Source organism: Anarhichas minor, unplaced genomic scaffold (genome assembly GCF_050575085.1).
Source record: "Anarhichas minor isolate MPS153535 unplaced genomic scaffold, ASM5057508v1 ptg000145l, whole genome shotgun sequence".
Lineage (NCBI taxonomy): Eukaryota > Metazoa > Chordata > Actinopteri > Perciformes > Anarhichadidae > Anarhichas > Anarhichas minor.
In genome coordinates this window covers 47747-59138 of record NW_027466591.1, presented here as the reverse complement: position 1 = coordinate 59138, position 11392 = coordinate 47747, and the positions used below count along the sequence as shown (strand labels likewise).

The 11392-nt window shown below is 42.9% G+C and overlaps 2 protein-coding genes across 3 annotated transcripts; one reads left to right on the top strand and one right to left on the bottom strand.

Annotated features, from left to right (window-relative positions):
- The first annotated feature begins 543 nt into the window (after positions 1-543).
- On the top strand, positions 544-4059 carry ciao2a (cytosolic iron-sulfur assembly component 2A). 2 transcript variants are annotated; one of them, XR_012952106.1, is made up of 5 exons: positions 544-693; positions 1338-1502; positions 1818-1867; positions 2487-3084; positions 3271-3373. XR_012952106.1 is itself a non-coding variant. In XM_076085216.1 (5 exons), exons 1-5 carry the CDS (start codon positions 666-668, stop codon positions 3369-3371), a joined length of 390 nt encoding a protein of 129 aa, XP_075941331.1. In that variant the 5' UTR covers positions 544-665; the 3' UTR covers positions 3372-4059. The 2 variants fall into 2 exon arrangements, 1 of the variants encoding a protein (XP_075941331.1); XM_076085216.1 differs by having other exon boundaries at positions 3039-3084; positions 3271-4059.
- Positions 4060-9628: 5569 nt separating this feature from the next.
- LOC142943619 (relaxin-3 receptor 1-like) lies at positions 9629-10798 on the bottom strand. The gene has a single exon (XM_076085217.1). It carries the CDS (start codon positions 10790-10792, stop codon positions 9629-9631), a length of 1164 nt encoding a protein of 387 aa, XP_075941332.1. The 5' UTR covers positions 10793-10798.
- Between the last annotated feature and the right edge of the window lie 594 nt (positions 10799-11392).

Sequence of the window (11392 nt, the reverse complement as noted above, 5' to 3'; positions counted from 1 at the left end):
AAAGCCTTTATTAAGTTATCTGAATATCTTTATTTTCTCAAATTAATTGAATTATTATTTATAATTGTATTATTGTACTTATTGTATTTGTTTAGTTTTAAGGTTCTTAAAGATATGTCAATAAAGGTAGCAGCGTATAAATACTCTGTTAAAAGTAAAAGTCCTGCGTTCAAAACTTTGCTGAAGTAATATTAAGTATTAGCATAAAACTATACATGAAGTACTAAAATCAAAAGTACTTACCATGCAGAATAATATATATTATTAATGGTCTAAATCTGCGAAGTAACCAAAACTGTCAAATAGACTAGTAGTGTAGTGTGTAGTGAAAAGTACAATATATACCTCTGAGATGTATTGGAGTAGAAGTACAAAATAGCATAATGAGGAAATACTCAAGTAAAGTACAAGCATTTTGAAAAATTGTACTTCAGAAAATGTACTTACTTGAGTTATAATTTGATCATGCATCGATTGCTTTTCCCTGGAAAATAATACAGGAAGCGGAAGTGAGACGGATGCGCTGATTGGCTGCGAGGGAACCAGCAGATCTCGGTTGTAATTTTCACACTTCCGGTGTCCGTTAAACGTACTTCCTGGTTCGATAGAGATCACAACAGTAGCTCCGTGTTTGTTATGTTTGTGATGGCGCTTTGACTAGAAAGATGGAGGAGAAAGCGTTAGAGGTTTACGGTGAGTAGAAGCTCCATCAGGCCTGATGTTCACTGCTGTGTGGGGAAGTCAAATACACCATCTATTCAATGGAGTTTGGTGAGACTGGAGTGAAGAGCGCATGCGCAGTTCTTTAAACTGTGTTTGTAGAGAAGTGGCACAAAGTACTGGAACAGAACTCCTATAAAAGGTTTCTGAATGGAGTTTGCTTTATGTTTGAGTGAATGACACTGTTTTGGCCAAAGTAATGAATAATATTTGATTTCTTGAACTCTTTGGTTTGTAGTGAACAGCACACGTGACCAGAGTACAGAACTATACACCTAACTCACCTGCAGCTTAATAATAATAATAACGTGTTATTGATTATCAATCTGAAGAGAAACATCATGTTCTTACACTTCTGTATCTTCTAATCATGAAATGAGTCATTTAATTCTTCTGAAACCTCCTCAGGGAGTGTGATGTAATCATAACCATCACAGAGTATTTTATTAATGATGGAAGATAAGATGCTTTCAGCTCCGTGAGATTCGTCTTTCTGCTGCTTTTAATCTTTATGTCCTGTTAATGGTATTATTTGTGACTCATTACCTTCTAGTTTAGACTTATTGTCGGCCTGCTTAGTAAACACATCCCCCCCCCCCCCCCCCCCCCCCCCCCAGACGTGATCCGGTCGATCCGGGACCCGGAGAAGCCCAACACCCTGGAGGAGCTGGACGTGGTGACGGAGAAGTGTGTGGAGGTCCAGGAGCTCGGAGAGGATGAGTACCTGATCATCATCAAGTTCTCCCCGACCGTCCCCCACTGCTCTCTGGCCACGCTGATCGGTGAGTCAGCTGATCAATAACTATATATATATATATACATATGGATGTGTGTATATACAGTATATATATATATATATGTATATATATACACCTGTAAATATCATAAACGATTGTTGACACACAGATTATTTTCTGTAATTATTTGGAATCTAATGGAAGAAGGTGATTGACTGTTTGTGGAGGGAACCAGTGATGATGACTTCCTGTTTGACTACAGAAACACGTCATCCTGCAGCTCTCTATTTAACCTCTGAACCTCAGACTAAAGAGAATCTTCTTCTTCTTCCTCTTCTCCTCTCATCGTTGTGTCTGCAGGTCTCTGCTTACAGGTGAAGCTGCAGAGATGTTTGCCGTTCAAACACAAGGTGAGAACCACAGGAGTGACTTTTAGATCATCTCTGCTCGTGTTCATGTTATTACAAACATCCAGATACAGAGAGATCAGAGGTTCTCATCCCGACTGTTCATCAGACGACACGTCGCCCTCTCTCTCTCATGGTCCACTGGACATTCAGAGCCTCTCTAACGGCCCAAAAATGACAAATTATCTCCATTAAAATAAACGCTGAATGGCCTTTTATCAGCTGCTGTCTGCCGTGTACTGGGGATGAACAGACTGCTGTCCCTGGACCTCTGAGATACTGAAGGTCTGCAGTCATAATAAGGCTCCTTCTAACAGACTCCTAAGTTGATTTAAGGACGTTTATACGCGATGCACATCAGATATAATGGAAATCCTCAGAGTGAATCTAACGATATTCATATTCATGTCTGTGAGTCCAGATTTATACCATTTAAAGAGACTTAACCGGTGATTACATGAATACGTTTCCATGAACGCTTCACTCGTAACACAGAAAGTTTAAAGCCGACTGTCGAACATTAAAACGTGACAAACAAGAAGATTAAACTGCTGGAGTTCAGTCAGGAAACAGCTGTTCATGAACAACAGGCAGGAAGCCTTCATTGCTGTTTGTTCACCAGCCAGTTCCAGAGGTGAGAGGTCGAGCAGAGAGAGCCGATCCTGGACGGCATCAAACACACGGCGTGGAGTAGCAGCAGGTGGCGAGACGAGGAGCCTCTTGATCAGAGCAGAGGAAGCTGCTGAACATCTGCTCAACATCATCAGCCTGTTCCAGCAGCTTCTTTCCTTATTTATTATATCTTTACTGTGTGATCACTAATTTTATACGTTCGTTTCGTTTTCACTTTTCTCTTTGCTGCTGTAATCCTGCAAATGTCCCCGACTAACAAAGGATTATCCTTTCGTAACTTATCTTATCATAACTTCGTATCGTAGCTTATCGTATCGTAGCTTATCGTATCGTAACTTCTCGTATCGTAGCTTCTCGTATCGTAGCTTATCGTATCGTATCGTAACGTATTTCTCTGTTGGTCTGTTATTCCTCATTATGAACGTTTATATTTAATTTAACTCATTTAATAAGTTGTACTCATTAAAGTTCCTGAATGAATAACTTGCAGCACAGCGTGCGGCTGCATCTTAACATCCGCTGTTTTTATTTCTCTTCTCAGTTGGAGATCTACATTTCAGAGGGAACTCACTCCACTGAAGAAGACAGTGAGTTCATCTTCTCATCTTATTCAGCTTTGTCTCTTTCAGTTGACCTGTTGAACATGTACTGAAGTAGATAACGTCTATTAGTGATGAGACTTTCTACACAATGAAAGCTGTGTCGCAGCGGATTCTGAAGTGTTCGTCGTGACTCCAGACTGAAGTCTAACAAGTGAAGTTTTGTGTCTCCAGTCAACAAGCAGATCAACGATAAGGAGCGAGTGGCGGCCGCCATGGAGAACCCCAACCTGAGGGAGATCGTGGAGCAGTGCGTCACCGAGCCCGACGACTGACGGAGGAAGCTCCGCCCACCTGGGAGGGGCCTGCAGGTGTAAACCAGAGGACTCGCTCTGGGAAGTTTGGAGGTTTTATTGTGGAGCGTCTCTGATGAGGATCATGAATACTGAGTCGGGATGGAATCCGGACTGATGAGTGCGTTGACTGCGAAATGGTTTCACAATAACGGCTCTAAAGTGAGACTGTCGAGTGTCAACATGGAGGAAAAACCTAATATTTGTTCAGTCAATGATCTTTAGTTTGTGAATTATAACAAAGTTTATTTTTAGGTCTCAGGCCAGGAGACCACCTCTGGTTCTATAAAGACTTAGAGTCAAACAGACCATAAAGCAGGGTATGCTCTAGGGCGGGGCTACACAGTGATTGACAGGTCTCTACCAGAGACGTATACGCCGTCTCTACGTCACTCCTCCTCAGTCCAGATATGGTCACTTCCTGTTTACTGGTTGCTAAAAAAGCCAAGATGGCGACGATCAAAACGCGATGGGTTCATGTTAACACCATCACTTTTTATTATTTTTGACAAAAATAAATGTGTTTTCGGACAGAAAGCTGAATTAGCTGCGATGCGTTCTGCTACGAATCACAGAGAATCTAAACGCTGTCGGGAGTCCGTGTGTCGGGGTTTAATGATGACTTAAAGATTATTTTAATAAATGAAGATGTATTAAAAGTGAGAAGCTGCTTTGAGTCGTGTTTGATTCACTGAATAATTTGTCTTTGGATCTTTGACTGTTTAATGGCCACTTCTTTACCCGTATACACACATTATTATTATTATTATTATTATTATCATTAATATTAATATTACTGTTATTAAACACTAAAAGAGACACAATATTCTACACCTGAAGTGAAAATAAGCATAATAAATTAGATTTAAAAGGTTTACAATGTTTTCACTGAATGCTTCAAAGCTGATGAAGATGATGAAGCTCTGTGTGATGATGCAGCTCCACCTGTAGGGGGCGCTGTGGGGCTTCATGGAAGTCCACAATCGGAGACAATTAATACGGATATTCACACATCTCACCTTTATTAGTTTAAATCATTGTGATGGAGAGTAATCTGTGAGACGAGCAATATCCTCAAATACAACCTATCAAATATGAAATATGTTTACTTCTGATAACGTCACATCAGTCACAGGACGCATGTTACTGCACTGAGTACTTTTACTCTCAGTACTTTGACAGTGAATATCAAACACCTGGTATCTGATTAATGAAAGTACACCTGGTATCTGATTAATGAAGGTACACCTGGTACCTGATTCATGAAGGTACACCTGGTATCTGATTAATGAAGGTACACCTGGTACCTGATTCATGAAGGTACACCTGGTATCTGATTAATGAAAGTACACCTGGTATCTGATTAATGAAGGTACACCTGGTACCTGATTCATGAAGGTACACCTGGTATCTGATTAATGAAGGTACACCTGGTACCTGATTCATGAAGGTACACCTGGTATCTGATTAATGAAGGTACACCTGGTACCTGATTCATGAAGGTACACCTGGTATCTGATTAATGAAAGTACACCTGGTATCTGATTAATGAAGGTACACCTGGTACCTGATTCATGAAGGTACACCTGGTATCTGATTCATGAAGGTACTCCTGGTATCTGACTAATGAAGGTACACCTGGTATCTGATTAATGAAGGTACACCTGGTATCTGATTCATGAAGGTACACCTGGTATCTGATTAATGAAGGTACACCTGGCATCTGATTCATGAAGGTACACCTGGTATCTGATTAAAGAAGGTAAACCTGGTATCTGATTCATGAAGGTACACCTGGTATCCGATTCATGAAGGTACACCTGGTATCTGATTCATGAAGGTCCACCTGGTATCTGATTCATGAAGGTACACCTGGTATCTGATTCATGAAGGTGCACCTGGTATCTGATTCATGAAGGTACACCTGGTATCTGATTCATGAAGGTACACCTGGTATCTGATTCATGAAGGTACACCTGGTATCTGATTCATGAAGGTGCACCTGGTATCTGACTAATGAAGGTACACCTGGTACCTGATTCATGAAGGTACACCTGGTATCTGATTCATGAAGGTACTCCTGGTATCTGACTAATGAAGGTACACCTGGTATCTGATTCATGAAGGTACACCTGGTATCTGATTCATGAAGGTACACCTGGTATCTGATTAATGAAGGTACACCTGGCATCTGATTCATGAAGGTACACCTGGTATCTGATTAAAGAAGGTAAACCTGGTATCTGATTCATGAAGGTACACCTGGTATCCGATTCATGAAGGTACACCTGGTATCTGATTCATGAAGGTCCACCTGGTATCTGATTCATGAAGGTACACCTGGTATCTAATTCATGAAGGTGCACCTGGTATCTGATTCATGAAGGTACACCTGGTATCTGATTCATGAAGGTACACCTGGTATCTGATTCATGAAGGTACACCTGGTATCTGATTCATGAAGGTGCACCTGGTATCTGACTAATGAAGGTACACCTGGTATCTGACTAATGAAGGTACACCTGGTATCCGATTCATGAAGATACACCTGGTATCTGATTCATGAAGGTGCACCTGGTATCTGACTAATGAAGGTACACCTGGTATCTGACTAATGAAGGTACACCTGGTATCTGATTCATGAAGGTAAACCTGGTATCTGATTCATGAAGGTGCACCTGGTATCTGACTAATGAAGGTACACCTGGCATCTGATTCATGAAGGTACACCTGGTATCTGATTAAAGAAGGTACACCTGGTATCCGATTCATGAAGATACACCTGGTATCTGATTCATGAAGGTGCACCTGGTATCTGACTAATGAAGGTACACCTGGTATCTGATTCATGAAGGTACACCTGGTATCTGACTAATGAAGGTACACCTGGTATCTGACTAATGAAGGTACACCTGGTATCTGATTCATGAAGGTACACCTGGTATCTGATTCATGAAGGTACACCTGGTATCTGACTAATGAAGGTACACCTGGTATCTGACTAATGAAGGTACACCTGGTATCTGATTCATGAAGGTACACCTGGTATCTGATTCATGAAGGTGCCCCTGGTATCTGATTCATGAAGGTACACCTGGTATCTGATTCATGAAGGTACACCTGGTATCTGATTCATGAAGGTGCACCTGGTATCTAACTAATGAAGGTATACCTGGTATCTGATTAATGAAGGTACACCTGGTATCTGATTAATGAAGGTAAACCTGGTATCTGACTAACGAAGGTATACCTGGTATCTGATTCATGAAGGTAAACCTGGTATCTGATTCATGAAGGTGCACCTGGTATCTGACTAATGAAGGTACACCTGGCATCTGATTCATGAAGGTACACCTGGTATCTGATTAAAGAAGGTACACCTGGTATCCGATTCATGAAGATACACCTGGTATCTGATTCATGAAGGTGCACCTGGTATCTGACTAATGAAGGTACACCTGGTATCTGACTAATGAAGGTACACCTGGTATCTGATTCATGAAGGTACACCTGGTATCTGACTAATGAAGGTACACCTGGTATCTGACTAATGAAGGTACACCTGGTATCTGATTCATGAAGGTACACCTGGTATCTGATTCATGAAGGTACACCTGGTATCTGACTAATGAAGGTACACCTGGTATCTGACTAATGAAGGTACACCTGGTATCTGATTCATGAAGGTACACCTGGTATCTGATTCATGAAGGTGCCCCTGGTATCTGATTCATGAAGGTACACCTGGTATCTGATTCATGAAGGTACACCTGGTATCTGATTCATGAAGGTGCACCTGGTATCTAACTAATGAAGGTATACCTGGTATCTGATTAATGAAGGTACACCTGGTATCTGATTAATGAAGGTAAACCTGGTATCTGATTAATGAAGGTACACCTGGTATCTGATTAATGAAGGTAAACCTGGTATCTGACTAACGAAGGTACACCTGGTATCTGATTCATGAAGGTACACCTGGTATCTGATTCATGAAGGTACACCTGGTATCTGATTAATGAAGGTACACCTGGTATCTGATTAATGAAGGTACATCTCTATGTGATATTTATGAGATAATTTCTCTGCTTTTGTGTTACAATTTACATTCTTCATCCTGGTCCTTCAGCTCATTTCTGGGCAGCTTCGCCACTTTTCTGTTTAATTTTTATTCGTTGATTTTACTAAATTATTTTACAATTTCTTATTTTAGAAAATATATAATTGTATTGATAACTTTATAACTTTTATATATTTTTATAAATTTTATAAATTTGATTTCTTAGCTTATTTTTATCGACTGTCTCACTGAGCTTTCTGTTGTTATTATTGTTTTGCTTTTGCTGCTTTGTCTGTCAAAGCACTTTGTAAACATTGTTTTTTAACAGTGTTTCTGTTGTGAGCGTGAGGGCGGGTCTGTTTCTGGCTCTGTCGCCTGATTGGCTGACGGCAGATCGACACGTTTCTGCTTAAAGTGACAGAACGAGCCGACGTTCAGAAGAAACATCATCACAGATGTTTTATCTGCGTTTCCTTCATCAGATCTGCAGAACATGAGAAATACCTACAAACATCGTGACCAGCCTCTTATTAATAACTTCACAGAAATGAACGGAAACTATTTTGTGCTGTTTAGATAAATACAAATGTAGGAATAGAGGTAACAAAATAAACCCATTAACATACTTTTATGCCTCAAACTCCGTCAGAAACGTTTTATCCAGCATTCGTAACTTTTCCGAAGAAACATAGTTCGTAGATATCCCGTGAAATCATTTTGTATTTGAACTCAAACGACATCTTTTCTTAAAACTAATGGAGGTTTATTTTGAAAATACTTTTCATGTAACGAGCGTTATTTTGACTCGTGTTGCTGGAATTTTGTAGGAAAAAGCACGAAAAATGAGGATTAACTTTTGGTCAAATATCGAACCGTATGAGGAGACGTCAGAAAATAGATTTCAAATCTCAAAGCGATTCAATAATAAATAAATAAAAACATTTGTATTAATAAACAAAATAGGATCATAACATAAAGCTGAAATTATTTATTTTGAAACTCAATTGATTACTAAATAAAGTAATTTTCAGCTTCTTAAAATCTTTTCTTATTTCTTTTTGAAAACTTCATTTTAGGTTTTAGGAAAAGAAAACAAACACAAATCACTATTTGTATCACATCTGGTACCAAACGATGAATCAAGACAATAAACATAATTGTCACTTTCTAGTTATAATAATAAAAACATTTACTTTATGATGCTTTCAGATTGTTGAAACTCAGTGAAACGTCTTTTTTTTTTGCAGAGGGTTCAATATCAATATTTGTAGTTCTGGACTCTGATTGGTTGACAGTTGCACCTCAAGTCTGCAAAGGTGCATAACTGGACACGTTTGTCCACAGCCAATCAGAGTGGAGGAGCTCAGCAGTGACGCCTGCACAACGCGTGCATGAGAATCCAACCTTTCAAATGTCTCAATGAAACATCTTTAAAGAATGAAAGTCAGCCTGTTTGGTTTCCAGCTGAGGCTGCTGGCTTGTCAACACATGAACCCCTGAACGCATCACAGCCAACACATCGAAACACTTCAAACCAAACCTGGAACCAACGTCAACACAGTTCAACATTTTATTCTACAAACATTGTTTTTTTAAGGTTGCATTGGCAATTTTTTTTAATACATTCACTTACTCAAGCTCCAACATTTTACACAGCAGCCACAGAAGAAACGTCACTAATAATCCACAGAATGAAGCTCGAGGCAGCAGCTGAACCAGTGAAGTCCGCACGGAGAGCACTTTAGAGAGCGAAGCAGCGCGCGCTCCATTTATAGTATACAAAGAAAATCTGCCTCCAAAAACCAGAAGAACAACATCAGCATCACTGTGGTGACAGAGCCCAGTCGGAGAAGAAGCGGGAAACGCAGCAGGATGGTTTTACGCACGGATGCGCAATTTACGCACGAGTGTTATTTCTCTCATTTTATGTTTCACACCTTTAAACTGTGATGCACATCTATACAATCCCTTTAATGCAAAGTCAACAATCACATTTAATGCGCCAGCTGTGATGCCTTCAATGGTTTTGTACTGGCGTTGGATTTGGCACATTCCGAGATGGATCCTGTAGTGTTTGGTTAAAGGAGGTACAAAGCTCCAGCAACACTTGTGGCACGAAGAGCAACTTTAATGTGCGCAAAGAGACACACCAGTGTTGCGTTTTCTTTCAGAGTCTGCTTCACTTCTGCAGCGCGTCCGTGTCGCACTGGTCCGTCAGAACGGAGAGTCTGCAGTTCTCCGTCTCCAAGGTGTTCAGCGGGATGACGATCTGCGTGTCGTCCGGCTCCGCTCGCACCGTCCCGGAGAACGGCCGCAGGTGGCAGCTGTTCGTCCCGCCGGGCGATGACATCCTCCAGAACAGATCCTTCATCTTCTTGCGGAACTCGCGGCGCATGAGGCAGTACAGCACCGGGTTCAGGCAGCTGTTGGTGTGCGCCAGGCACACGGTCACCGGGTGCACGTACGTGTGCACCATGTAGTACATCCGGTCCCAGTTGACCACGTTGAACTTCACCAGCACGCCCCAGAAGGTGATGGCGTGGTTGGGCATCCAGCAGATGAAGAAGGAGAGGACGACGATGGTGACCGAGCGCGTCACGCGGGACCTCCGCTTCACCTGGTTGTTGTTCATGCTATGCAGGCGGACGAAGCGCAGCAGCAGCAGGTAGCACACGCTGACGATCAGCATGGGGAACACGAAGGCCACCAGGATCTTCTGGAGGTGGTACAGCGCGAGCCACGACTGGCCATCCGGGAAGCCCAGCAGGCACAGCCGCTCCCCGGCCACGCTCTTCACCGTGGAGAAAACGGCTGTGGGCAAAGAAGCCGCCGTGGCGGAGACCCAGAGCCCGGCGATCACCCAGCGCACCGGGCACACCCGCCGCCGGGTCCGGTCCTTCAGCGCCGAGGCCACCGACCAGTACCGGGTGACGCTCATGGCGGTGAGGAAGAACACGCTGGCGTACATGTTCATCACCGTCACGGAGAGGATAATCTTGCACATGGCGTTTCCAAACGGCCAGCTGAAGTCCAGGGCCGTGTCCACCGCCCAGAACGGCAGCGTCAGCACGAACTGGAAGTCCGTGATGGCCAGGTTGAGGACGAACAGGTTGATGCTGGAGCGTTTCTTCCGGCCGCGGCGCACCTTCATGAGGAAGAACACCAGCAGGTTCCCGACCAGCCCGGCAGCGCACACCACCGAGTACACGATGGAGATGAGGATGCGCAGGGCCGGAGATCCGTCCTCCGGCACGTCGATGTCGTCCAGGCTGCTGAAGCGGTCCTGTCCCGCGGCAGACCGGTTCCACGAGGACGTGGCGTTGTAGATCCACAGCTCCGCCATGCTCTCCGGTAACAAACTCAAACCAATTCCCGCAGGGCGCGTCACCTCTTGAGCTCCCGGAGAAGAGACGCTTCCCGCGCGGTCAGGTGCGCGGAGCTCATGTTAACCCCGCGGTGTGCGCGTGTTCTCTCTGAACTCACCGGAGCTGCTTTCACTACCGCCTCTTGCTGCTTCACTGCTGAGCCCCGTGCGCGCGCAGCTCACTTTATGCTCTGCTGGTGCCCGAGGAAGCGCGTGCACGACGGAGGGGACTGGCGTGTCATTTGAAGAGAGACCTGAACACTGTTCATCAGTTTAATGTTACACTCGACCTGCGTGTTCAGACTGACTCTAAAGGGACAGTTCACCCCAAAAAGAACCACATATGTCTGCTCATACCTGCAGCGATTATTGATCTGATGGTTTTGGTGTGAGCTGCCAGCCCAGTATCATGTTAGTTTGTGAAGGAGTCATGGAATCTATTGGATTTGTGTACAGGGAAAATAAAGCCAATGAATATTAATTAGGAGTCTTTTTTGTGGTGGATTTTTTGTTGACTAAACCTAACTTGGTTTTGTTGACTAAACCTAACTGTTGGTGTTGTTGTCTAAACCTAACTGT